The 25,731-nt window shown below is 56.2% G+C and overlaps 9 protein-coding genes across 9 annotated transcripts; 4 read left to right on the top strand and 5 right to left on the bottom strand.

The window, feature by feature from the left end:
* Positions 1-2,000: 2,000 nt before the first annotated feature.
* On the top strand, positions 2,001-2,734 carry QBC33DRAFT_568524 (putative DUF1690 domain-protein; the record flags this gene model as incomplete). Its single annotated transcript, XM_060430514.1, has 3 exons — positions 2,001-2,132; positions 2,205-2,262; positions 2,348-2,734. Exons 1-3 carry the CDS (start codon positions 2,077-2,079, stop codon positions 2,732-2,734), a joined length of 501 nt encoding a protein of 166 aa, XP_060285078.1. The 5' UTR covers positions 2,001-2,076.
* A 194-nt stretch (positions 2,735-2,928) lies between these two features.
* QBC33DRAFT_533969 (DUF207 domain-containing protein) lies at positions 2,929-4,272 on the bottom strand. The gene is made up of 2 exons (XM_060427502.1): positions 3,566-4,272; positions 2,929-3,429 (listed from the first exon to the last, which is right to left on the bottom strand). Exons 1-2 carry the CDS (start codon positions 4,154-4,156, stop codon positions 2,953-2,955), a joined length of 1,068 nt encoding a protein of 355 aa, XP_060285077.1. The 5' UTR covers positions 4,157-4,272; the 3' UTR covers positions 2,929-2,952.
* Positions 4,273-4,338: 66 nt separating this feature from the next.
* QBC33DRAFT_448645 (acetyl-coenzyme A transporter 1) lies at positions 4,339-6,142 on the bottom strand (the record flags this gene model as incomplete). The annotated part of the gene is made up of 2 exons (XM_060424480.1): positions 4,339-4,681; positions 4,746-6,142. The coding sequence occupies 2 exons, from the start codon at positions 6,140-6,142 to the stop codon at positions 4,339-4,341; spliced, it is 1,740 nt and encodes a 579-aa protein (XP_060285076.1).
* A 1,765-nt stretch (positions 6,143-7,907) lies between these two features.
* QBC33DRAFT_606341 (Cenp-O kinetochore centromere component-domain-containing protein) lies at positions 7,908-9,432 on the top strand (the record flags this gene model as incomplete). The annotated part of the gene is made up of 4 exons (XM_060432304.1): positions 7,908-7,938; positions 8,196-8,220; positions 8,327-8,382; positions 8,437-9,432. 4 exons carry the CDS (start codon positions 7,908-7,910, stop codon positions 9,387-9,389), a joined length of 1,065 nt encoding a protein of 354 aa, XP_060285075.1. The 3' UTR covers positions 9,390-9,432.
* Positions 9,433-10,411: 979 nt separating this feature from the next.
* QBC33DRAFT_363397 (uncharacterized protein) lies at positions 10,412-11,462 on the bottom strand. Its single transcript, XM_060423939.1, has 2 exons — positions 11,237-11,462; positions 10,412-11,173 (listed from the first exon to the last, which is right to left on the bottom strand). The coding sequence occupies exons 1-2, from the start codon at positions 11,321-11,323 to the stop codon at positions 10,688-10,690; spliced, it is 573 nt and encodes a 190-aa protein (XP_060285074.1). The 5' UTR covers positions 11,324-11,462; the 3' UTR covers positions 10,412-10,687.
* Positions 11,463-13,118: 1,656 nt separating this feature from the next.
* On the top strand, positions 13,119-15,352 carry QBC33DRAFT_533956 (putative major facilitator superfamily transporter protein). Its single transcript, XM_060427501.1, has 3 exons — positions 13,119-13,576; positions 13,655-13,866; positions 13,928-15,352. The coding sequence occupies exons 1-3, from the start codon at positions 13,502-13,504 to the stop codon at positions 15,000-15,002; spliced, it is 1,362 nt and encodes a 453-aa protein (XP_060285073.1). The 5' UTR covers positions 13,119-13,501; the 3' UTR covers positions 15,003-15,352.
* Positions 15,353-16,374: 1,022 nt separating this feature from the next.
* Positions 16,375-18,553, top strand: QBC33DRAFT_606331 (amidase signature enzyme). The gene has a single exon (XM_060432303.1). The coding sequence runs from the start codon at positions 16,684-16,686 to the stop codon at positions 18,349-18,351; it is 1,668 nt and encodes a 555-aa protein (XP_060285072.1). The 5' UTR covers positions 16,375-16,683; the 3' UTR covers positions 18,352-18,553.
* QBC33DRAFT_363157 (uncharacterized protein) lies at positions 18,529-19,883 on the bottom strand. Its single transcript, XM_060423936.1, has 2 exons — positions 19,538-19,883; positions 18,529-19,465 (listed from the first exon to the last, which is right to left on the bottom strand). The coding sequence occupies exons 1-2, from the start codon at positions 19,728-19,730 to the stop codon at positions 18,756-18,758; spliced, it is 903 nt and encodes a 300-aa protein (XP_060285071.1). The 5' UTR covers positions 19,731-19,883; the 3' UTR covers positions 18,529-18,755.
* A 3,413-nt stretch (positions 19,884-23,296) lies between these two features.
* QBC33DRAFT_363175 (uncharacterized protein) lies at positions 23,297-25,577 on the bottom strand. The gene is made up of 2 exons (XM_060423937.1): positions 25,072-25,577; positions 23,297-25,015 (listed from the first exon to the last, which is right to left on the bottom strand). Exons 1-2 carry the CDS (start codon positions 25,475-25,477, stop codon positions 23,313-23,315), a joined length of 2,109 nt encoding a protein of 702 aa, XP_060285070.1. The 5' UTR covers positions 25,478-25,577; the 3' UTR covers positions 23,297-23,312.
* Between the last annotated feature and the right edge of the window lie 154 nt (positions 25,578-25,731).

Below are 25,731 nucleotides of genomic sequence, written 5' to 3'. Positions count from 1 at the left end.
TGTAGAGTGGCGAGGGCGGCTTAGACAAAGGAGGTGGTGGGTGGTGTTCTTCCTCGACCAAGACAGTCCTTGTCAAGCGGCAGTTGAGCCCGAACAAGGAGATACCCCAGACACAAGGGAAAGAATAATGAGTTTAGTTCCAGGACGGCGAGATATTGGAGCTGATGACGAGGGTGGGGCCAGTCACAGGCAAGAATTGCTCGGAGGATGTGAACGCCGCGTGGTGAGAATTGAGTCCTCACTTGTATAAGCCGAACTGGTGTTTATCAATAGCGGAATTGAAATTCGGGTTATCGTGATCGTGCAAGCGTGCCCAGCAGCTGGATACTGTCGTTATATGGGGGAAATAACATTAAAAAGGGATACGATAATAATAAAGAATGATGGTTGATTCGACTGCGAACCAGATGCTTCCTAATGAGGGTAGGGTGGGAGACAGAGTGAGGGTAAAGTGACGTATCGTTGTGTTGTTGACTCTCGCCAGTGTTGCCAGTCACATACACTTACTTACTCACAAGGTGTAAGTGATGCAACATTAACAGGAGAAAGGAGGAAGACCTGTACTTAAAAAAAATGCCGGTAGCTCTGTCTCACCAGGAAGAGTGGTGGCGTTGAGCTATCCTGCCTCCCCCTTCCATTCTCACCGTTGCATCTATTCTGCCCTGGGCTCTGTTACCAGTCGTAGCTAGCTCACAGGTATGTTGGATTCCCGCTTGCTGTTCTGGCCCTATCATGGACCACGGAGGCGGCCTCCACCAGACCTAGTGGCCCTATCACCCATCGGCCGACTCAGCCCAAGGGATTGAGTCAGGGGCAGCAAAGGGCGCAGGAAGAAGAAAATTGGTGTTCGATGAAATCTATAGGCCAAGAGATCTGGAATGGCGTTGCAGCGGATTTCAAAACTGGGGGACATGGGGATAAATACGCAATTTGATTGGCCCAATATCCTGCGCCTCCACCTCAGGTACCGTACCTTTTCAAGGGGCACGACTCAGACCATTGGCCTGGCGAGCCTGGGCCCTTTTACTCGGAGGAACCCGTCACCTCTTTAAGTATCATTCGAACAGCGTTCGTCGGGTATAGGCCCCGACCTCCCTCTAAAGTTTTCAAGCTTCTGGTCTGACTCTACCCCCTGTCTCGGCAGCATCCGGATCTCCCATCCCTGTTTCCAACTCTTGGGTATCATCTTAGGGAAACCGGATGTCTTCCGGATGACTGATATCTTAGTGAGGCAAAGGTGTGAGAATGTCTGAACAACGAGCTCTATGTGGACCGGTGCCTGGTTTAGAAAGGGGTGCCCAAGCTGTGAAGATAACCATCCATGCTTCTTCCCAGAACTGACGATGTGCCACGTGGGGAGTTGTCGACACAATATCCGTATCTGGCTCTGTCTTGAACCCCGGTGATGCCCCTCTGGGGAGGGAGCGAGACTGGGACTCGACGTCACATCAGGGAAGGAGGTTGGGTCACCCTTTCTTCCTAGTGTCCCTCCTTGGCAACTTTATTCTCAAAGCCAGCAGCAGCATCCACGAGATTGTGTACCTAGCTTAGGTAGTTCTCGAGCTCAGAGGGGGGTGGACCAAGTCCGTTTTAGATCCCGGAGCCCATTCCTAGAATTGTACGGATTATCGAGGTCATATTGTCTTCTATCGGTGGAGAATATGATGGCCACTGATAGATAGCACCCACGCTTGTAGTTGGCAGTTAGTAGCGGTGAACAACTTGGATGACATGTACAACAGAGAGACAAGGATAGCCAGATCAACCTCGGTTTATAGGGCTGAAGACAAGAGATCTTGGGGGGATCCTGGTGTATCGAGTGTCAATGAAGTTTGCAGCTCCGGATAGGTGGACATTGCGTCGCGTGTGATCCGTTGTGTTGTTCAACGGGACCACGGTGATATTACGAACTTCACACTGTCCAGGATACACGGTGCCTCGCGGGCTTTGCCGTTGCCGGGCCGGATATCGTGCCGGAATTTTCCAGATTGACCGAGACCGTCATAGCGAAGGCCTTTGGAAATCGAGACCTCAACTCACAACGGCGACTGTAACCAGCCATTGACGAGCTTCACAATGGGCTCCAGCTCGTCCAAACCATCGTCCGCATCCCCTCCACACGTATGGAAAGGGTACGTGAATCCAAACCCTCTAATCGAGCCCTGCCAGCTCTTCTTGGGCCCCGACTAACCCTCACTGCCCAGGTCGTCACCAACAAGCGTGTCGCAGGACATAGTCGAGTCCCTCCAATCGAGCAATGAGGTACGGCCCACCACCCAACGAAACAAACCCCATTGAACCCCGCGAGAGCACACCCAGCTAACCGTCCCACCCTTCCCATTACCAGACCGACGTATCCCGCGCCCAAACAGTCGAGCTCCAGATCCAGGCCCGCGTAGCCGAGGAGCTGCGGCGCCTACAGGCCAAGGAAGCCGCCGCCCTGAAGGAGACGCAGGAGCAGCTCTCGGCGACGACGGACGGCTCGGCACCCGACCCCGAGAAGTCGCCGAGCAGGTACACGGTGTCCAAGGAGGTGGAGGCGCTGCGGGCGCGACTGGAGGGCCGGAAGAAGGTGAGGGGGATCCCCGACTCGGTGGAGGCGGCGCGCGGTGAGGTCGTGCGGTGTCTACGCGAGCACGACCGGCGGCCGCTGGACTGCTGGCGGGAGGTGGAAGCCTTTAGGGAGGAGGTTAGGAGGTTGGAGCGGGGGTGGGTTGAGAAGGTTGTGAGCTAGGAGGGGCCTGGGGGTCCGCGAATCGTCTGTCTGCCCTGTCTGGCTGGCTCGGGTGGTTGGCCTGTGGCCTGGAAAGAGAACGGGGTGCGCTGATACGCGCGGGGGTGTACTATACGAGGGAGTCCGTCTGTGTGTGAGGCTACGATAGAACGATATAGAGACGTACGTGCACAAAGAGGGAATTGGAACCGATATGAGACCTAAGGGAGCAGATGTGGTTAGAAGAAGTTTGGTTCTAGTAGGATTTCTGCCTCGTCCGGTGGCCGCTGGCGTTCTTTTCCGAGTTCCTCCTGCCTCCTCAGACCCTCGGCCTTTTTGGTTTCCCTCCTTACATCCCGTTCTAATCTGGGTTCTTCCCGAGACTCCGCCTTCTGCCCATCCAGGGCAGCTTGTAGCGCTGTCCAAAACCTCTCTATTCTCTTCTCATTCTCCCCAAACCTCTCGTTGGCTATCTGGACGAGCATCTTGAGATACTCTAGTGAAACAATACAGCGCCTGCGGCCATCGCTTTCGACCCCTATCAAGGACTCGAGCGACAGCCCCATGGATCTTATGGCGACCATGGGATTCGCATTTTCGGCATCCAGTTTCCCCTCGAGCAGGTTGATGGCTCCGCTCTCTCGATAGCCGGCCTGCAGGCCACACTTCAGCACCAGCTGGGCATGGCTTGGCGAGGCGGTCAGGATATGTAGAATCTAAAGCCAAGGTATATGAGCGCTGGCTCGACGTGGAGATGAATACAAATTAGGGAGTGGGGGACGGTGTATTCGCCGCTGGGAGGTCGCCCAGGCCAGAAATTCGAAGCCAACAGAGTACGAGAACAGGTCTTACCATGGGCTCGAATTTGAAGTGTATCAGCCTCAAAGGCGCCTGGCCCGCATCCTCAAGCCCCCGTGCTTGATCCGCCGGGATCTCAAGCCCAAACAAACCGGCCACATCCCGGCCACCAGGGTCATCACATCCCCCAAGATCGACCGGGTCGTGCGACACGAACAGCCAAGACCCACCACCTCCCTTCCCCCCGGCCGTGCTCGCGGGTTTGTCCGGCCGCAGCCGCGCCGCCTTCACAGATGAGGGTTGATCTGCCTCTTCCGGGGCGGCGACAACCCCCTTCCGGCCCTCGACGAAGACGCTAACGCGGCCCGCGCAGCTGCTCGTCGTCACAAGCCCATCGTGGCTGTTTATCCCGTCGATGAGCTCTCGTATGCCCTCATCAACGGACCCCTTTGGCGAGGAATCCGTGTACTCGGACGCGGGCACGGAGAGCTGCTCTAGGATTTTAGCCTTCTTTCTCGTGAAGCCCGGGTGTGGAGATGGCAGGGGTTTCATGGCTGCCTTGTACTCTTGCTGGAAACGTGGGGGAGGCATGGTTGGAAACGGTGTGATATCGTCACAGTTGCTGGGAAAGGGTATCACGTGCATCGAGTTTGGGATTTTTGTCGAATGTAGTAGCTCAATACACCAAAAAGGTGCCTACCTGGCTTGGTAGCAATGAAAGCCATGGCACGGACAAGCACAAGATATAGATGAGGCAAGAGATTGAAATACATTTTACTAATTCGATTATATACATCTGCAGAATACACGACATTGTTTAAATGTCGTCATTGGCTCCCCCGTGATACAGGTGAGAGCCTCCACGCCCTCAGGGGTAAGCTCTGCAAGTGCCGTACCTTCGGCTGGATATATGTTACAAATGTCACCACCCCGAATATCACGCAGAGTATGTTGACGATGTAGTATCCATCGCGGACTATATCGCATGTGCCGCCACCGGCGAGACACCGCGCCTTTTCCGACTGAACGGCGCAAGAGAAAGGCGCCGTCACGAGAGGGCCCGAGAGCCCCGCGGGGTCAGTTTTGCCCGGGTTGCAGGTTGCCGTGGTGAAGGCGTCGACTAGGCGCAGGACGAAGAAGCGTGGGAATGTACCGCCCAGGTTGCAGACCCTGGATAATATGTTAGGACTGCATGACTGGGAAAGAAGGGGCAGGGGTTGGGGTGAGAACTTACGTCGCAAGAAGAGTCATGTAGGTACCACCAATGACAGGGTCCGAGATCCTGGCGTGGAAGGCCGACACGGCGACGAACATGACTGTGTTCGTAAATGTCGAGAAGACGTGTTCCCCGATGACAACCAAAAGGTACCAGGACGTCACCCCTTGGGCAGGGAAAATGACGACGGTCAGCTGCGCGAGAATGGCAGCAACGAGACGACCCATAAACGCCCAGCACCAGAGCTTCATTGGCGTGAACTCCTGCGACCATTTCCCGGCGTAATAACCCAGCCCTATTTCAAAGGGGAAATCGATCAAGACGGCGAGAGCCATGTTGTCGGTGCCAAATCCCTTGTCAAGCAACTTCAAGTTCGTGACAGCATCGTTCGCCTGGAAGCCAATCTTCGCGATGAGATGAACGACGATGATGGTCTGGATATTCTTCAACTTCAACACGCCCCACATGATCTTGTAGACATCCCAGATACCATCCTCATTCTTGCTCCGTTCCTCTTTCTTGAACAGCGCCAATGCAACGGTCACGGCGATGTACGCCCAGCCCCAGAAGGTCAGGAACCCGCCCAAGCTCACCAAACCATGGTCCAGGGGTATGGCTCGGAACCATTTGTTTGCGAAGTCCTTGGAGTAGAAGGCGAGGAAGACGGTGTATGAAAGGAAATGGCCCGCGGTGAGGCCGACCGTTTGCGCCGTAGATGCGTAAGAAATATTCCCCGGGGTCAGGAGCGTCAGTGCCCAGCCATCCACGGCAATATCTTGCGTCGCGCACATGAGTACTAGGAAGAACCACCAGCCGGTGAAGCCCCAAACCGTCTGCCCGCCAGCCTTGCCCGTCGAGGACATCATTTCGTCTACCGTCGATCCCAGCCATAGCATACCGAAGCCCGAGAGAAACTGGATAGGCAGGATCCAACTCTTTCTTCGGCCGACTTTGGGGTTCCACACTGCGTCGACGATCGGACTCCAAAAGAGCTTCAGGGAGTATGGGTAAGAGGCCAGGCTGAAGACGCCGATCTCGCTGTATGACATGTGGTTCTTGAGGAGAAACGGCACCGAGCCTGTCGCGAGGCCCAACGGGACACCTTGAAGGAAGTAGAGCAGGACGAGGATGCCGAAGTTCCTTTGGTCATGCCTGGGCAGATCCAAGAAGCCGTGGTTATTTAAAATCGGCGTCTTCGGGACATGGTCGTCAAGAGAGAAGGACTCGCGCGACATGAGGTTCGCTGTGACAGTATCGGAGGAATCCTGCGGAGTATTCTTCCGCCTCAGCCCCATGTTATTCATTTTGCCGTTGGCGGAGCCGTCCGCGGAGCCGTCCGTCTCGTCCTGTCTCGACGTTACGATGGACAACCCGTTCTGCTTGGGATTATTTCCGCGCCGAGCTCGAGGACCCATAGGCATATATGTGTTGGGGATAATCTCAATAGAGAGGGCTGGTCTGGCAAACACCTCAGTCTACACGTTGAGCGCGGGGACAATATCTGACTTTCCCGCCGGTAAGCTAGTGTTCAACTTGCACAGACTGGTAGATTAAGTTCACCTATGTCGTTGGACTTTGTGGGACCGCAAATACGGATGGTGGACGGAAAGAGATGTAATGTTGGAGAGTAAGATGGCAAGACAAGTCTCTTCAAACAACACTTGGATCCATAGAATACGGGATGCCGCTAGAGAGAAAACTTGTTGTCCTCTTCGGACACCTTAGTAATAAGGGGCCGTATCGTCAAGCCGGAACGGCCGTCTTCCTTCGCGCCCTAGCTCGAGGTTTTGGCTACCGTGGCCTCTGGATATCCAATTGGCAATAGGTGAAGTGGCAAAGAGTGTACTGGCTTCATGGAGCCATGGGGCAAATTTCTCACACGGCCATAAAGCTGACAAGAAAAAGGCCAAGGATTGGCTACTAGAAAGAGCGATCAAGAAACTAATACCCTCCGACAGAATGGAATATTGAAAAGTCGACGTTATCGATCCTTCACATTCTTGCCCCAATTCCATCTTTGTCAGCCACAGCCCGACTCAGGCACGCTATTGCATGGGCAGCCAATCGGCAGTCATGAGGCGCCCCACGACACAAGTCTAGCCAAACGCCTAATCACGTGCCAATAATTTCATGTGTCGCAGTGGGGGCCTCTGTTCAACTGCGCATCGATTCCACAAGACTGTCGCCAATCAGACACCTGCTACCTGGACTGACTGGCACCTACCGTCAAGAGTGCACCGCGCTGTGCCTCATCTTTACAAGAGGTGTTAAAGAGTTCTCGATCAATATGCATTTGTCCTGGTAAGTAAGTATTCATGTTGATCATAAAACACGATGTATGCAGGGCAAAAAAATTAAGACGGGCTGAAGCTCATCAAAACCCCTAGAAACCATCAGGGAACCAGAAATGGGCCAGCTTGTCAGCCTCTGAGCCCCCAATAAGGATAACTCTACGTAGGACGTCAACCACTCTGATATGCCCTTGTCTCTGCTCCCATCATGACCCCATGATAACGTGGCTGGCCAAGGTCCCCGACGCTGCCAACGCTCAGATCGGGGCCAACCTTGACTTCTTCAAGATCCCTGAAGGGAACGACTCTGCCGAAGGGCGCGCTGCAATCTGGCTACAGGTCTGGCACTACTGGCTCGTCCCCGGTTAGTCCAAGCTCCTTTAGTCTCTCGGCCCTCCGCTCCAGGAAGGCTGCGTATGGAGTCTTAGGGATCCTCTTTTCTGTGTCCTCCCAAATCTCATACCCGACCTCATCCCATACCTTTAGCTGCTCCTACCTTTCGCTGCTCCTTGAAGTTGCTGTTTGGCCTGATCTTCCGCTTCTCCTCGACGAAAGCTAAAGCAGTGTCAAAGCTCCACCGATGAGTCCGCATGAGATAGGCGATGGTGACCGTGGCAGACCGCGAGACACCCATCTCACAATGAACAAGGACGCCATGAACAAGGACGAGGATGCGGTGGTTGTAATGAGACCAGTTCTGCCATCGGAAGGACTATGATATCGATGACGGTCGATGAAGCCACAGATTTCAGCTAAGTCGGGAAGCATGTCGTGCGTCTTGCTATCCTGGCAAGGTATGTATAAGTGACGGTCCTCGAGGACTATCTGCCTGTTCAAAGGGCGCCGACAGTGGGCCAATCCTCCAGCAGTGACCGAAACCATAGCAGAGATGTTGTGGGCCTGGAGGATCCTGACTCGATGTGAGCTTTCAATATCCCCAAGATAGAGGCCGTCCTCAATCTTAGAGATTGGCGGATTCGGGCTGGGCCGTGAAAACATCGTGGCGTGCGCAAGGAGAGGCGAAGGTGCGCGTAGGGACGATGTGTAGACTTGAAAAACTGTTCCAGAAACGGACTAGCATCCTAAAGCGCTCGGTTCATGTCATCCTAGTACAGATTCAATCCGTAAGGGCTTTTGGTACCTGTCATTTAACTTTTGAGAAAGTTGCGTTAAATAGGTAGGTACTTTTCGAGCGTGGTTGGGTATGTCGAAAATCGTGGGCGGGGTCAGCCAACGGCACATCTCCAAATTCAGGACGCGTCGCGTCAATAAGTCCCGTCAACAACTACCTACCAACTCAGTATTCAGTGATCCGAAGATGGCGGCGACTTTAGATGATGAGATCGCAACTCTTAGTGCGCGAGGTAGGAATTGTCCGACTACGAATATGTTGATTTAACCAACTAATTCCCTGTCAGTGGATGCGCTGCGAAACCAAGTAAAGATCCAAGCATCAACTCTCCTATCGGCCCCGTCAACACACAAGCTCCTCCTCACCAGTCCCACCGCCGCACTCACCCTTCCGGGCCCCAACAAGAGCACCACCGAGCCCTCCGCCCACCAACAACTCCTCACCCAGGCGGCAGCCCAGCAAGCCCACAACCAGCAATGTCTCTACCGGGCCTGCGCCTCCATCACCACCTTCCTAGCCCGCGACCCAGACCCGCACGCCGCCGACGGCGGCTCCGTACTGGGCATCCGCCTCGAGGTGATGCGACGCGGCCGCTTCTTACGGCCGTACTACGTGCTCCTGAACCGGCCCTACCCGGAGCAGCAGCAAAACGACGACAACCACAGGGGGAACCCCCGCCGCCGCCCCCGCTACCTCCGCGTCCACCGCCACACCATCCCGGCAAGCATCCCGCTCGCGGGCCTGGCCGCGCGGTACCTACCTCCGCCTCCCCGGCCGCGGACAGGTAACGACGACGACAACGCCCGCCCGGCGGCAAGGCAGCAGGACCTGTCGCGGTTCGCGCGCGCCCTGCGGAGGGAGCTGGTGCGGTACCACAGCCGCATGGCCGCGGTCGCGGACCTGCGGAAGGCGGCCGGGCTGGGGCGGCGGCGGCGGCGCGAAGGGGAGGAGGATGCGGCGGCGGCGCAGATGAGAGAAGATGGCGGTGGCAGTGGCAGGCACGGGCTCGTCGACATCAGCCCCGCGGACGCCGAGGCGAGGCAGATCAAGGTCGAGTGGGCGGACGGGCGGAACGGGCGGCTAGTCGTGGACGAGGACGGCGAGGTCGTCAGGTTTGTTGTGTTTGGTGAGGGGGGCCGCGATCGGGCCGCGGAGCGGGAGCTGCTCGGCGGGTCGACGCGGCTGGAGGATGTAGCGAGGAGGTTGGCTGCGGAGCGGCAGCAACAGCAGGCGGGCTAGGACCGGCACTGTGGTAGGCCCCGCGGTTCGGCGGGCCCTTGCTTACACTGTTCTCCCCTACGTTCTGGCTGGTTTGAATGGGATAGCCTATTGCTCTCTATCTGAAGGCACTGCAGGGGTAGAAGCCGGATATGAGGGACCTTTCAGTCTTAGGGGCTCAATCTCCATACGGGGCCCAATTCGTGCTACAATCTCGATTTCAGGAACAGCCCGCCCTCGCCTTACCTTGCCGCCGCCTTCTACCCTACAACGTTCCCTCTGTTTTCCATTGTTCCGCGCCTCTATTAGCGGGGGTCCTCTACGGGGGCTTATAGTCCTTCCTCGGGGGGAATCCGGAGTCGCGACGAGATTGGGATCCCAGCATGGCCCCCAACAATAAGCCCGGCTTTTGGCCGACATCACTGTTCGGCAGTCGGGCGCCTCATCAGGATGATAGAGGTTGGGAAAGCGGCAAGGAATCCTATTGGCCCTGTTGGAGAGTATTTGAGGTCGCACAAGGAGAGGCTCCGAGGCCCAAGACCCGACATGAAATTGTGCTTCATTTCTCGGTACTCTCCAGGGTCCAAATACCCTCATGATCGGCCATCAAGAGCCCGGCGTGGGGAAGAAATCGAGCCGCGTTTACTCTGGAAGTTCCCCTTTTCTGGGGCGTGTTCAAATATTTTAGGAACCGCGTGAAAGGAAGGATTCCCCGGTCAATATGGAATGTCATGCGACGCGCCTGTATGTACCAATCGGTTGGAACTGGGGGAGATGACCCAGGTTTTGGTTATAAGGGGAACGAGTATTATGCGGGGTGGCGGATAATATGTGGAAGAAAAAAATCAAAGGCGAAATGGCCAGGTTCCCCCCCTCCCCCCTTTTATTCTAGCAGAAATTCAGGGACCTCTCAGTATGGAGCTCTTCGTATACCCCTGAACCAGTGCGCTCGAAGCAAAACTCACAAAGTTTGTCGCTTTTACACTCAAGTTTGCCACAACGTCGGAGCAGCTCGAAACAGAAATCACAAAATAAGGAGGTAGATAGGCAAAGTAGCAATCCACGTATATTATCCCAGACTATTAAACAGCGCGAGGCAAGTCCCGAGGCGGTCTCCTATCAAGTCAAGGAGACCGAACCGGAAACTTAACCCGGCAGCAACACAAGTGACAAAGAGACAGCCGTGACTCGCTCTCAGCCAGAAAAAAAAGTGACATGAGGTAGCAGAGTCACGGCCTTTCCATTTCCTCTCCAATCAACCCTTCTAAGCGCAACTCCCTCCTGAACAGGCACCGTTCCCCGAAACCAAAGCAGCTTCCCTAGATCAGGGCAGCGGCCAGGGCAACGACGGCGAGAGCGCCACCAGCACGCTGGATGTTCTGGGCAGCACCGGCAGTGACAACGGCGAAGGTGGCGCTGCTGGTCCCGCTGGGGATGGTGATGGTGCCGACGGACGACTCAACGGGGGTGGGGGCAACGACGGCGGGGACGGAGGCCTCGCTGGATGCCGGAGGCGGGGGAGGCGGGGGCGGCACGAGGCTGCCCGTGGATGGGACAGCAGTCGGGTAGCCGGAGGGGGAGCCAATGATGATGCTGACCGACGATGGCGGGGGAGGGGGCGCACTCCAGGTCTGCGCGGGCGGGGGCGGGAGCTCCGAGGTCACGGGGCAGACCGTGGTCCTGACGGGCACGGTGACCGTGGTGAGAACGGTGCTGTGTGCCGGGCAGGAGGTCACGGTGGGGTGGCAGCTGATGATAGTCTTGGTCGTCGTGCTGTACACGGTGCTAGTGGTGTACTTCTGAGGCTGGGGACGGAAAGTTAGCGTGTGCCGTCTTGGGGTGGGAGACTCGTCTCTGTGGTCACTTACCGGCGACGGCGGCGAGAAGGTCCAGTTATCCTCATCGGCCATGACAGCGGCCACGATGGCAAGAAGGGCGGCAGCGGAGAGCTTCATCTTGATGACGGTTCGTTAGGTAAGGCGTAAGTTAAGCCGGGTCGGATAGTTGCGGATGGGAGTGTGGAATTGCGGAAGAGTCAGAAGAACGAGTGGACTGGTATCAGGAGACACTGAAGAGAAGACGAGAGAAAGATCTTCGAGGTCAAGGGGGAGGCGCGCCTTTTGAGGACGTCCTGGTGACAGGGGTGCGTCATGCAACAGGACGCTTCGCAAGCCACTGGGCAGCAGGGATACGCCACAGGCTGAACTGCCATGGTAAGATGAACTCTGCTGGAATCAGAGGGCAAGTGAGTCAGTGGCGAGAACTGGGGTCCGAGAATAGACGAATGTAAAATGCTGACTGGCAGGTTGGACATGCAACCATTCACGGCTAAAGGGGAAGAACAGGGCCGCAATCACAACCAATTCTCGGCCGCTCACAACCCATTGGTTGTGGAGCCATGGTATATACGACTTGTACCTGCGGAGAGCCACGAATGCGGCAGCCGTCGTTAGCTGCATTGCCGCAACACTTTTGAGGAAATAGGTAGGGAGGTTGGTTGGTGCGCCTGCGATATTGCGGGTGGAAGGACGTAGTCTACGCTGTAGCACTGCCCCAATGTCGACCGTAAGGACCAGATCGGTGGTTGCCCAGATCGATGGTCGCTCCGCATCCAGCCACGAGAGAGAAATGACCCAAGAGCGATATGTTCCTGCATGAGTCCTGTGCTTTCAAATTGTAGCGCAACCGTCCCCAAGTCTCACTAGAGAGCTGGCAGGTCCCTCCTCTCTCCTGATCTCCCATCGAAGGTGGTGCGTCATATTCAATATCGGTAGTCAAGAAAACTAGTCGTCAACTCAAGCGATGATCGCCGGGCTGTGATCCCAACACCTGGTTTCGATGTCAAAGACCACGGCAGGTTGTCCTGGAGATCAAGAAACACCCACCGCACCCGCTTGGCTGTGCAGGCACTCGAGTCGACCGGGTGGCAAAAAAAAACAGCAAAAGGCACAAAGAAAGGTCCATTTCTGAAGAATGAACAAGGAACTCAGCCGAAATAAATTGATCCCAATTATCCGTCGTGTTATTGGGTTAGTCCGGCTGCGGCAACTCATCCAAAGTGAGCGAGCCGCCCCCCCTTGGGCGATGCTCGGCCCTTTCGTGTTTTTAATCGACGTCACTATGGCTCTGTCACTCGTCAATGCCCATGGCTAACGGCAGGGGGTCATGGCGATTGATGATGGATGAGAAGGCCAGACCCTGGCTAGATTCCTGGCAGAGGATCCGGCCGCCCATCCGAGTCCCTGTTCCATGGCCTGTCCCGAGCCTGTTTCCTTCCAGTCGGTGAGATTTACTGCATAGTAGAGGGTAGCTGACGTTGGCAACGTGACACCTGGGTAGTTATGGGTGAAGCAACTTGGCAGCGTAGGGGTTGGTAGGATGACGAGGTGAACTTGTTTGCTTCTTCCTGGCTTTATCGAACAAATGAGTGAGGAGGTAGATGCATCGTGGTCAGTCATGCGAGCGGATAGTCCGCGAGGTCAGAGAGCTGGGCGTCTGCGAACATGAATGCTATGGCCTGTCGTTCGTAGGGCTGAGAGCATGCAGCTCATACACCATACATATCATGGCATTTCCAAGGCAGTGGGGTCGTATAGATACACATAGACAAGTGTCGTGAAATGCGAATATCCGACTGACTAATCACACGCGTTGCCCCTGTTACAGCAGAGGAATCGGTGGGTAGGGGAGTGGACCAATCACGCGAAACATAAACACGATCAGTTAGTGACGGCGCAGAGCCTCCAAAGGATCTCACTGGGGCCATGTCTGGGCAGCCCAAGTATCCTAAATAGTCTTGATCTGTGATCTGTATGTGTCCGTCGAATTGTGACAATACTCTCTCTAAAAACGTCTACTCGATGATTTCTCGAGGTTCGGATCTCTAGGTTGTTGCCTCAGGCAGGTATCCCAGTACCTCAAACGAAAGCTGTCCCAAAGTATCAGCTTAAGCTTTGACTTGATGATGTGACACTGGCTCTTTGCCAGTTACTTTTGCAACCGCTTTTCTTTTCGTTCTTCTTCACGGCACCTGTGCTTGACTCGAAATTAGCCAGCGCAGCATCCTCTTTGTTTTACGAAACTGTCAGCATTGTAATTTGTTGCAGGTTAGGTTGGCCAAAGGCGCCGGAACCATGGCATCAACCGTGGACGTCACAACCAGGAAGAGGGTGTTGAAAGTTATATTCGTTTCTCTACTATTGGATTTGGTATGTCCTGGGTACCGCCATATTTCCTGGCTCCGTCTCTGTAGACCCTTTGGGATGGCACTAATCCCTGCTCGCTAGATATCCTTTACCTTCATCCTCCCCCTATTTCCCAGGCTACTCGAATTCTATCGCAACCTCGAAGCACCCGAAACAGCGTCCGGCGAGCAGTCGCCATCCCTGCTATCGAATATATTGGGCCACCTCAATACCTACAAGGCTGCGTTTGCGCGCCCCATCGACTCGAGATATGACATAGTTCTGCTCGGCGGAGCGTTGGGGAGCCTCTTCTCGTATGTGTGCTACGGAAACCCCCCTTGCCCCGGTATACCCGCCGTCTGACCCTTGCCGTAGTCTTCTCCAAGCAGCCGCGTCCCCATTCATCGGCCACCTGTCGGACCGTTATGGGCGCCGAACCGCGCTTCTTGCCAGCATGGCCGGCAACATCCTCTCCGTGCTCCTCTGGGTCATGGCCGTCGATTTCCGTACCTTCCTCGCGTCGCGCGTAGTCGGGGGCCTGTCCGAAGGCAATGTCCAGCTGGCGACTGCCATCGCCACCGATATATCGGACGAAACGAGCCGCGGCTCGACCATGGCCCTCATCGGCGTCTGCTTCTCCATCGCTTTCACCTTCGGCCCGGCGCTGGGCGCTTGGCTGAGCTCCATCGCCACCGTCGCCACGAACCCCTTTGCGACTGCCGCGGGGTTCTCGCTCTTCCTCATCGTGACCGAGACGGTGTATCTATACCTCTACCTCCCGGAGACCCTGCCTTCCCTGACCAAGGCGGCACGCAAGACGGGTGACCCGGCCCCTTCCAAGGCTAAACAGGTAGTGCGGACGAATTCGCACATTCTGCTCAACTTTATCCATCTGGCATTCCTGCTCTTCTTCTCTGGCATGGAATTCTCCCTGCCCTTCATGACCTGGGACCTCTTCGAGTATACCTCGGCGAAGAACGGGAGATTACTCGGCTTTGTCGGCCTTGTGGCGTCCATCCTCCAGGGCGGCGTCACCCGCCGTCTTTCTCCCCTGCTCTCCGTCCGGATAGGGGTCATCGCATGCATGATCGCCTTCATCCTCCTGGGACGCCTCTCCTCTGTGGCTGGTCTGTATGTCGCCGCGGCCTGCCTAGCCACGACATCCGCCACGGTCGTGACTGGCCTCAACGCCCTTAGCAGCTTTGAGGCTAATGAGGGGGAACGCGGTGGCAAGCTTGGGATGCTGAGAAGTTGGGGCCAGCTCGGGAGGGGGCTTGGTCCTATTCTCTTTACGAGTGTTTACTGGTGGGCTGGGCGAGAAGTCGCATATGGCATAGGAGCTCTGGGCATTGCGGGCGTCAGCCTCCTGGTCTTATTCGGGCTTAAGATGCCTGCCTCGTCGGAGCAGTTGAAATCCGCACCTGTTCAGGATGAGAAGAAGGAGCTATGATATTGGACTCGTGGGCATTGAGCATGTATGTGGTTATTGACTCAAGCATGGTTGGAGGTTGGTTGTAAGTCTAGGGCTGTCCTGTCTGCATTTTTGGATAGATGTTGGGAGAGTTGCCCTGGATATTTAGCATATGGTTGCTGTACGAATAACGTGGTACAGGAACCTGGATACACAAAGAGATTCACGCGATGCGATTTTCTGTTGATATATGTGCATCCCTTAGGAGGGGACGATGTCTCGTTATATTCTGCTAGCATCCAGGGGTAACTCCTTCGAGGTCATCCCTCATGGTCAAACTGAAAGCAAAGAAAAAGAGGCCAAAAAAAAGGCCACACAGTATATCCATGATTTTGTGCAAATCAACAGCAGGTCCCATATACCTTGAGACATACAAAGGCATATCACGCTGTATCGGGTATCCCCAAGGAAGAATAAAAGGCTAGTTGGAACCAGAAGTCACCTAGCATACATGGTCAAAGTGTGTATCTTGGGGAAAGGATAGGAATAATGGCAAAAAGAAGACCAAAGAAAAAGAGCATATCGACCCAGACGGGACTTGCACCCGCAATCTTCGGCTTTCTTAAAGTTGATAGGAATCCGACGAGTTGCTATTACTCTACTGGGCCGTCGATGTGAACCGCTCGGCCAGGTTGCCGTCAGTTTGTCTGTCACTTTCAGGCCGTATTTGTTACGATATAGGGTGCCTCAGACACCGCTCTGCCAGCCCTATCCCTGGCCTGGAGCCCTCAAGGCGGAAGCACGCATCTCACCACTAGTCTCCCAGTTTTCCCTGAAGATATCTACTCGTCGTATTTGCGGCACGCCGGCATGGCGCCAGAGTGCGGATACCTGCGTTCAGGGTAGCTGCCCTCACTCCACCAGGCAGGGAGGTCCAGATCATCATAAAGTAGACCGCAGGTGCTTCCCTTCCCAACCCAAAATCGGTCCCTTTGCAATACTCAAGAACCAAGAGTTGCGAAGGATATCTAGTCGTGCCTAGGGTCCAGCTTTCAGAAACCAGGCTAGCAATGTAAGGCATAGATACCCAACAGATTGTCATTATCTTACCGTCATGCCAAACATCAGTCCAGGGCTATTCTCCTTCCAATCCTCCACGTCTTAAGTTCCAGAACGATGAACTAACTTGGGTTAGGGGTGGTATATGTGGAAACTGCCACGTCTGGACATGGGGATACTGAAGCAGGAGGGAAATAAGACACATAGGGTCCCCCCTTGCTAGCACAGCTTCTGACTTCATCAAACAGGGCAAAACACCGGGAATAAATGACGAAACATAAGAAATAGAGACCAAACTCCACTAAGAGCCTGGCGACATCCTTATATCACATCATCCACAGTTCCACACTGGGACGAGGCCGCGAAGTTGCCTCTAGGCACATCGCTCGCAACCTGGCCTTAGATCTTGGTGTTTCCCCTGCGCCCGGAATCCGGCGTCATTCAGACATCGCTCGGAAAGATGGTGGTGAGGATTCTAGTCAAGACATTCAATTGTTTAAGGGATGTTGTCCAGGTGTCCTAACGATTAAGATCTCGGCAACTGGGTAGACTCCACTTTGCGAATCCAACCCATCAATAGGTGGTTTCCATCGCTCGAGAGTCATCCACAATCCGTGCCCGAGGGTAGATCTTGAAGCTGCGGTTTGGGAAAGCTGAGAAGATGATAGGACTCGGGCATCTTCGCTGGTGGTCTAAGGAAGCCCTCGCTCTGATCAGTCTGCTCGTCTCGGCGGGATCCCCGCTCTCGACCGACTCATTTGACGTGCGAGAGGCCACCATTGACGGAGTTCACGATGTGCTCTTCACAGGACTCCATTCGTGCCGCGAGATAGTCTCCTCGTTTATTTCTAGGGTTGAGGAGTTCAATCCCACAGTGAATGCTGTCATCAGCTTAAATCCCGACGCGCTCTCGATCGCAGACCAGATGGATGCTCAGATAGCCTCGGGCAATGCCACCGGCTCCTTGTTTTGCATCCCAACCTTGCTGAAAGACAATTTCGATGCCATTGGAATGAACACGACTGGAGGATGCCTAGGTCTGGCTGGCAATCGGCCGACTACCGATGCTCGAGTGGTAGAAGCTCTCAAGAAAGAGGGAGCCATCATCCTGGGGAAGGCTAACCTTCATGAATTCGCCCTCGAGGGCTTGACGGTGTCATCTCTTGGAGGACAGACGGTTAACCCATATGACCTCACTCGAACCCCGGGAGGCAGCAGTGGCGGGACCGGGGCAGCAATCGCGGCCAACTTCGCCATCCTCGGGACGGGGACAGACACTGTCAATAGCCTGCGCAGCCCGGCCAGTGCCAACTCCCTCTTCAGCTTTCGCCCGACAAGGGGTCTAATCACGAGGGCAGGAGTCATTCCAGTCAGCTACACCCAGGACACCGTTGGCTGCATGGCTCGAAATCTCAAGGATCTGGCCGTTGCCCTCAACGTCATGGCGAGTGCCGGCCTCGATCCCGCAGACAATGCCACAACCCTGGCTCCTCCTGAGATCAGGATCAAAGATTATACGGCTGCCCTGGACGGAGGAAGCCTCAAAGGCCTTCGCCTCGGTCTTCTGAATGGCTTTTTCAACCTCACGGCCTCGGAGGAAACAACGCCCGTTAACAACATCCTGGCCCACATTGTGTCGACCTTTGAATCTGCAGGTGCAGAGGTCATCAATATCACCGAGTCCATATACAACGCCACCGCCATATCTGCCGCCCTTGACGTCCAAACCTCAGAGTACCGGGAGTCCCTGAATAGCTATCTCTCCGAACCCAGTATCACCAGCGACCGCCCGGCCGACTTTGCAGACCTATACGCCAGCGGCAGGTTCCTGGTCATCCCCGCCCAGCACAGCTACATCAACACTGCCCTGACCTCCTCGACAAGCGACGCGGGATACCGCCTCAAGCAGCAGGGGATCCGAGACCTGACATCGGCGCTGCACGCGACCTTCGCCGCCAGCCGCCTCGACGCCCTCGTCTACCCGGAGCAGAAGAACCTGGTGGTCAGGCTCGGCTCGCCGTCGCAGAGCGGGCGCAACGGCATCCTGGCCGCCCTGACGGGGAGCCCCGTCGTGACGGTCCCGGCCGGCCTGTCGCCGCCATCGGCGGAGGCGCCGGCCGGCGTGCCCGTAGGCCTCGAGATCCTGGGCCTGCCGTGGACCGAGGACAGGCTGCTGAACATCGCCAGGCACGTCAGCGAACTCGTGCCCGTGCGGAGGATGCCGCCGTTTGCGAATGCGAGCGTCGAGACGAGGGGCTATGCTGCGGTCCCGGTCATTAGGCCTGATACTGATGGCATACCGGCTGCGTATCCGGTCGGAGTGTTCTAGGCGCACACTTTGGTTTGATCTGGGGCGCTATCTCGGTCGCAGTCACTGATGTGGCGAAAGAAAGAAGACGGGTAAATTGACCCTGCGTTCATCTCACACCATGGAATGCGCCTCCACAGGGGCAATGGCAGATAAGGCAGGATATCATCTCGATTCAAGGGGTATAAGAACCCTCCCTATGCCTCCGCAAATAATATCGCCGATCATACAATTAGGCAGATAAATAAATCCAAACGCCACGGAACCACCCAATCGCAATTAGATACAGAGACGGGCAGTGGAACATCCATCCCACCCCGTGCGCCACCAGAAGCAGGCAACACCCAACCCAAGACGGCCCTCACCCCCAGCCAGACACCCCTCGCCCTCGCACCACCTCTCCCACCGCCCCCGGCACGAACCGCCTATACAGATCCCGGCCCACAATACGGATCGGCGCTGTGGCTCGGGACATACGTCGCCTGCATATACGCCCCCTGCGTCCAAGGGGGCACGGGAGCGGGAGCGGGAGCGGGAGCGTGAGCGTACGACGACGCCGGCGGCGGAGGAGGAGGAGGGGTATAGGTGACCTGTGCCGGGGGCGTAGGAGCCGGCGTCGGCGCCTGCTTCGGAGGCGGATAGGACGATGCTGTCTCAGGGTAGTACCCCGCCTGCGGCGCCGCGGGCACGGTGTAGGACGGCGGCGGTGGCCCGGGGGTGTCAGGGGCGTAGTATGCCGTTGCCGCTGCCGGTGCCGGGCCGTTCATGGGGTTGTGGTGCTGGTGGACGCCGGCGCCGGCCGCCCCCGCGTACGCTATCGGCTCGAACTTTCCCGCCGCCGCCGCGTAGTCAGTGCCGCCCGCGCCGTACGGGGCCGGCGCCGCTGCTGCGGGGGCGGGGGTGGAGGAGCCGCACCACGCGCTGTTGACGGCGCCGCCCGCGCCCGCACCGCCGCCCTGGTACTCGCCGATTCGGGCGTAGCTGCCGGCGTTGCCGTTCTGGCGTCGCCTGTTGCCGCCTCCGCAGCAGCACTTGTAGATGCCGATGGGGATCCACAGGAACAGGGCGATCTTGAGGGCGCTCCAGATGACGCCGCCTAGGCGGAAGGGGTGGCCTTGTCGCTTGCGTCTGTTTTCTATGGGACGGAGAGGAGACGAGTTAGTGATACGTCGGGAATGCTGGTGGCAGCAGACTTCTCATATCTCACCTTTGACGCAGTAGAATACCAGAGACCAGAAGAACAAGGATGTCATGAGCAGGAAGACGGAGATGAAGACGTAAAGCCAGATCGGCCAGAGATATCTCGTGTCATGGTCGTCGTCGTAGTCGTTATTACTACCGCCGCCGCCGACGACGATGTGGCCTCGCGGACTCCGGATCTCAATCGGAAGATACCCCATCGTGTTTGGAAGAGAGGTGATCCGTGACCGAGACACAGACACTCGGGGCGCCGCGATACATTTTTTTAAGGACGGACGGGGAGATAATAGGGGAAACACCGCGTTGCTTGACTTGCATACCTTTTTCTATTTTAAACACCCCGAGTGATCTGCACCACAGCTGAACCCCGACCCAGCTGTTAGCACAGGCGTAGTCGATTGCCCAATCTCGGATTCCGCCCGTATCTGCAGGAGACGACGTGGGTGGCCTATCAGAGTTCGCTGCTGGCTCGTGCGCCCTTTTCATTGACAGGTATGTCCCCTGCCCTTACATCTTTGCAAGGCTGAATCGAGTACCTGGGCCGACTGGGATAAGCATATTCACGATCCAACGGTGTAGGTGCCGAAGCATATTTCCCATCGTCTCATGGTGTTGACTCGCTGAGTGGAGTGGAAAGGGGGGACAAAAAGCTTGACTATCAGTTCTCTCCGGGGTGAGAAAGCGGAAACGCCGCCGGGGACCATGATACTGCCTCACACTTCGTCTCCAGAGCTCCAGCGCTTGGGCGATAGAAAGACGAGGAAGAGCGGGCTCGCATTCACCACCAGCCATGAACTCGCACACATCAACCCGCCCAGGGACCCCGACCATCTTCACTCACGTGCCCCGAACTTGAACGATGCATGGCCTTATCGTCTTGTTGTCCCTGACTGGCGGGGGAGCTTCTCTTCCCTAGACGAGCATCACAATCCCAACGCTGCGTCAGTGCAGTCCCGGCTATCCCCGCCCCGCCGGGTCAGGTAGGGTAGGGTACCGGTGGAAGGCGGACGGGATCAGCAAACCGAGGCCGTTGATAGCAACTCCGTGACTCCCCGGCCCACGGAAGGAATAGGACGGGATGTGTCCCCCGGTTACCCCTCCGGAACCGGGCACCCACCACATCAGAGATCGGCGATCGACTTATGCGTAAGTGTGCGGTCATTTACTTTGTTTCATGAGACTCGGAAGAGAGATGTCTGGTTCTTGCGTGGCGGAGCCAGCACCACTCTGCAGGGCCTGCTGGACGACGGCTAGGAGGGGAAGTCCATACGAGGTTCAAGATCAGGAGTCTGCCGGTTGAGGTGCGAGTGCTGTGAGGTCTATGCCGACGAATACGTCCTGGGCATTTGTCCCTGATGGATGCGCGCAACGGGCCATGGGGATGTTACCTGTACATGGAGTTTGTCTTTGGCGATGCATATACCGAAACGATTACGAAGCAGCATGTCCTCCATGCTTTTGATGTGACGTGGTATGATGCGATCGAGGTGGCTCGCAGTATCCAAGCTCCTGCACTCACCCCAAGGCATATATGGGATTACTCGGTTCATAGGGCGGCGGGATGGTCTACCTTGGGAAACATCGAGTCCCAACTTACCCCCACTCGGCATGACGATCTACCCACCTATTGATCGCACCACGGAGATTGTATGGAGTACACCGAATCCAAACCAGCATCTGGCAGGCAAATGTCAAGCAACAACATGTGAGCAAGTTGCCCCCGAAGTAACAATCTGCAAACCAGATACGAAGACAGGCGGTGATGACCTGGATACGTCGTGGATTAAGTTTCCGTGCTCTCGAACGTTTCTGGATAAAAGCCAACGGGAGGGGGCCGGCGAGGAGTCAGCCGGCTTCGTCGGAATCCTTCGACGCCCCCCTCACCTCGTGCACCGTCAGACCAGGCCCTTGCACAACACAGCATACTCCTTCTACAGGTAGGCAGGTTGCCCCGTGATCGATACTTGTGCCTGCTCGTCGTACCCATACAGGCCCACAACCGGGCGGTCGGTAGATCTGTTCCGATCAAACATCGCAAAAAGAATGAAGCTGCCCAGGCCGACGCGATGGTAAGACGGGGAGACGGTGACCCGCCTAGCCAGTGAGCGACTCGGCAGAGGGCACAGCGCGTAGAACGAAGGACATACATCCTCTCCGTGGAGCCAGCCCATGCAGAAAAGCGTAGGCAGGGCGTGGAGGTGCGTGTTAGGCAGGATCTACTCCACACTGGCATCCGAACTCCTGCAAACTTCGCCAAAGGCGAGGGCATCCCCTTGGCCTTGCTCACGTGAGGGAACAGACTCACCTGTCAGCTCCGTGAAGAGAGCCGGGATTTGGGGGGAGGCGGTTTCAGCTAGCGCTTGATACGTGAACCAAGTAGTCATCGTTCAGGGCTCACTCACCTATAGGCACGAGCCCTTGTTGATTAGGCCTGGCCTGTGGATAACTTACTTTAAATGAACATCTGTAGATACGCTCGGGACTTGCTGGATCCACGTACGGCGCATGCCTAGATAGGGATGAGCCGGGAGCATGTCTCTCGCGAGACCTAGTACCGGCTGCTTAACCTCTTGCTGGGGCCAAGTCCACATTCACGAAGGATGTACCATCGTGAATGCGGCGTGGAGGCGTGAGTGTGGTGGGCCTAGTCGTCGTGGCAAACGGAGCCAAGGGAATTGTCAGTCGAGAGAACAGATGATACACCATCGAAGATTGGCCACACCCTATTCCGGTTCATCTAGATTTTTTTTTCATAATTAGCGCATGAATTAGGCGGCGATGGTTGAGGGCTCAATCAAAACCGTTGTTGCCCTCCGCGATAGGACCGTTAGCCCCCCTTGCCCCCCTTCCAAGTGTGAGTCATTCGGTGGTGCGGCACCACTGGGCGCCCAGGACAAGGGCCAAAACAAAGACAGTCCATATGTTCCGGAAAAGGTCAAGGCGCAGCGGAAATAGTAGCACGAGATCCCAAGCAGCCAGCTCGTCAGCGATGTCGGGATTCCAAATCCGACAAGGGCTGTTGGGAGCGATCATGCCTTTCGAGATCGAGATTCGCGTCGCGAGCCGCGCCGCCAAACGGTTCAACCAACGTCTAGGTAGGTTGGTAGGTAACGTGATCTGATCGATACATCGCATCAAACCTCTCGAGTGCAAGGCCGTGTGATCGCGACTCTTTGAATAGGCTGGTAGCCGGTAAATATTTTGCTAGTAGCTTTGCTATCGTAAAGTCGACCATCCTGGAATCCAGTCGTCCAAGGCAGGTCCGTCTGGATAAGGATCATTGAACTCCGGTCGATGCAATAGCGCCCCCCCAAGGAAGGGTAACAAGAGCGAGAGGTTCCTGGGTTTCTCTGCTACTTGATCCCCTTCCAATTAATTTCCCAAGGTACTCACTCCCCGGGACTCGCCATTCAGATATTGTTTGCTCAACATCTTCTCCATCGTACATTGACAACTTCAAACAACAGCCACCCAGCTAAGTCATCGCCGTCGCATTCGATCCATCCCAATGCCATTTCAGATACTGGACAATGCATGTAAAAGACGCGCGCTTTTCGCTCCCGCTTCCCCTGGCCGCCATCTAATTTGTCTAACTAGATGTCTTCCAAGGTTTTTGGTATCAAAAGCCCTTCAAAATGACCATCGCCCGGCCCCCCCCCGCTCCTGCCTTGCCTGTTTGACAAAGGAAAAGGTGAAGTATTGTCACAAGAGGGTCGACGTACACCGGATCGCTAGTGGAGCGACCCGATGATCACCGCTTGGGTAGGTAGTTAGGTGGCTGATTAATTGAGGATCCCTCCCCACATGCCAGGTCCTCCAAAGCCTCCCATGCCGGGGTGCAGAGACGACATGGCAAAGCGATCCACTGCCTCCGTTGAGCAGCAAACTCGCTTGCGCCCGCCCTGGAGGGTCGCGTGGATCGGCACCTGCTCTGACGCAGATGGGTACTGTGGGCGGACCAACGTATCGGACCAAGCAGCGTCGCCAGCAGCGTATCTTCCGGCCAACATCTCGCGGACTTCGCCCTGGAGCGGGTTGTCAATCGACGCCGTCCGGCTTCGTTTGGAGCCCGCCTTGACTGGTGCCGAGGTCGGGAGAATTGCGCCGTGTCTGTAGTTTTGCAGCTCGTGCAGAGCCCGAGCGGCATCGTTTACAGAGTCCCGAGCAACGTCGTCCACGTCGTATTCTTGTCGCGCCAGAGGAGTCTCGATCGACAGGTCGCACAGATCCTTACCAACCGGGCCGGTGTAAGATTCTGGCGATGCCGTGATCCGATTCTCATCATAATCCTCGGGGACCGAAGCGATGGTCGGTCTCAGGCTCATCCTCTCGCTATACAGCTTCGCGTAACGGCATCGCGCCTGAACATCCAACTTGGTGGAGGGCGCGCTGACCAATGACGAAGCTGACGAGATTGAGGAAGAGCGTGAGGTCCGGGACGAATCCGAGACCATCGACTCGGGGGAAGACGCAGTCGACACAGTGTTGGCGAGTGACGAGCGGCGAGTTGCAAAGTAGCTCTGGGGGGACGTGGTCGAAACGGGCCACCGATCGAGAGACTGGGCGGTAGAAGATGTATTTACCTGTGCCATGGCGAGGGACATGGAGGATGTCTTTCCTAGCAGATGAGATGCGGCACTCGCTGCAGGAGTGCTGAATCCGCTCGGCTGAGGGGTTAATCGGGGTGTTGGCAGAAGCCCCAATGCTGGAGCCAGCCGGCCGGGAATATATACAGAGGCCGGCGTGGGTTCCATAACGGCGGGCATGCCGAACGCCTTCTGCGCTGGTGTTGCAAGACCACCGCCGAAGGCCCCAGGACAGTTCCGTTCCTGGGTAGGAGTGTAGAGCGATCTCGGGGACGTGGCTGGAACATGCTGGGACCGACATTTGGAAGGAGATCCAGGGAGGATGTCGTCCAAGTTATCAAGCTCCGGGGTGAGGTTCAAGATGATGGTCTTGAAATCTTCACACTGGCGCTCAAACACGCGCTGCTGGGCACTGCCCCCCGGGGACGGCGGCAGCGACGGCGTGTGCTTCATGACGCAATCGGTCCAGCGGTTGTATACCTCGTCGGTGATGTGGAGCTTCCAGTTCACGGCCGTGACAAAGGCCATCTCGTTCTGGTTGATCTCCTGTGTATTGAGGCCCGAGATCTTGCTCCAGGCGCGCGCCGAGTAGTTCCGGTCCTGTAGATACTTGGAGGCCAGGATGAGCGCAGCCAGGAACATCCGGCGGCCGCATTGCAGCGCTCGGCTCGCATGGCTGTCTTCTAGTTGCTCCATGGTGAAGTCGTGGTTCGGAACGTGAGACTTGATCAGTACGAGGTAATAGAGCGCAACTTGCAGAGTAGAGTAGCTGGTGCGCGATCGACGCAACGTTTCTTGGATGAAGGTTCGAAGCGGCAAAACGCCGCTGTTCCCATTCTCATTGCGGCAAACCACCGAGGAGGTAGGCCAAACCGCCTCTACGATCTGAGTCGACGAATCTGGATTGAAGGTTGAGCGCGGGGACTGGGGGATCGGATCTGAGTCGTAATCTTACCAACGAGGTTGTCGACGAAGTTGACCTTGCGATCGCACTGCCTGACCAAGGAAGGAGGGCAGCCTGCGCGCGAGGTCGAGGTCCGTCGGGGATTCTGTCGCAGCTCGGGTGGGACTTCCACCTGAGGCTGCAGATGCGGTTTTGCCCATGTGTTGGTGAGCTCAACCGACAAGGTTGAGGTTTGCGAAGGGTTATTCTGCCTCGAGAGACTGTAGGGATCGCACGAGTCGGAGTCGGAGTCGGAAGTGGGGGCAGAAATGGATGTGTCGTCGGAGTTCTGAGACGAAGCATCGGACCAGACCGAGGTCGAGGAAACCGATGCCGAAGTAGCTAGTGAGGGGCTGTATGGCGCATTGTGGAGGGTAAGGTCGATGAAGGCAGGCGAATTCACTTCGTCGCACTTCATCTTGGGTTATGAGGGGGACAGAGGTCTCTCCAAAAAAGCTACCTCCAGTCGCCGTCAAGCAGTGTCAAACCGATTATACCGTGGAGTACTGAACAGGTAGTGGTAAACCTTTTTCGAAAAGTGAAACTTCGCGACAAACCATATAGGCTGGTCGCAAAGCTGCAGATGCCGAGTGAGGTCGTCGAAGGGCCTAAACTAGGATGTCTAGAACCAACTTTCCACAAATGATCAGACCGGTAGACAGAGCAGGGACG

The sequence above is a fragment of the Phialemonium atrogriseum genome (assembly GCF_030411735.1).
Source record: "Phialemonium atrogriseum strain 8032-3 unplaced genomic scaffold QBC33scaffold_8, whole genome shotgun sequence".
Classification (NCBI taxonomy): domain Eukaryota; kingdom Fungi; phylum Ascomycota; class Sordariomycetes; order Cephalothecales; family Cephalothecaceae; genus Phialemonium; species Phialemonium atrogriseum.
Note: the sequence above shows the minus strand (reverse complement) of the source record. Positions and strands in the feature narration are given on the sequence as shown.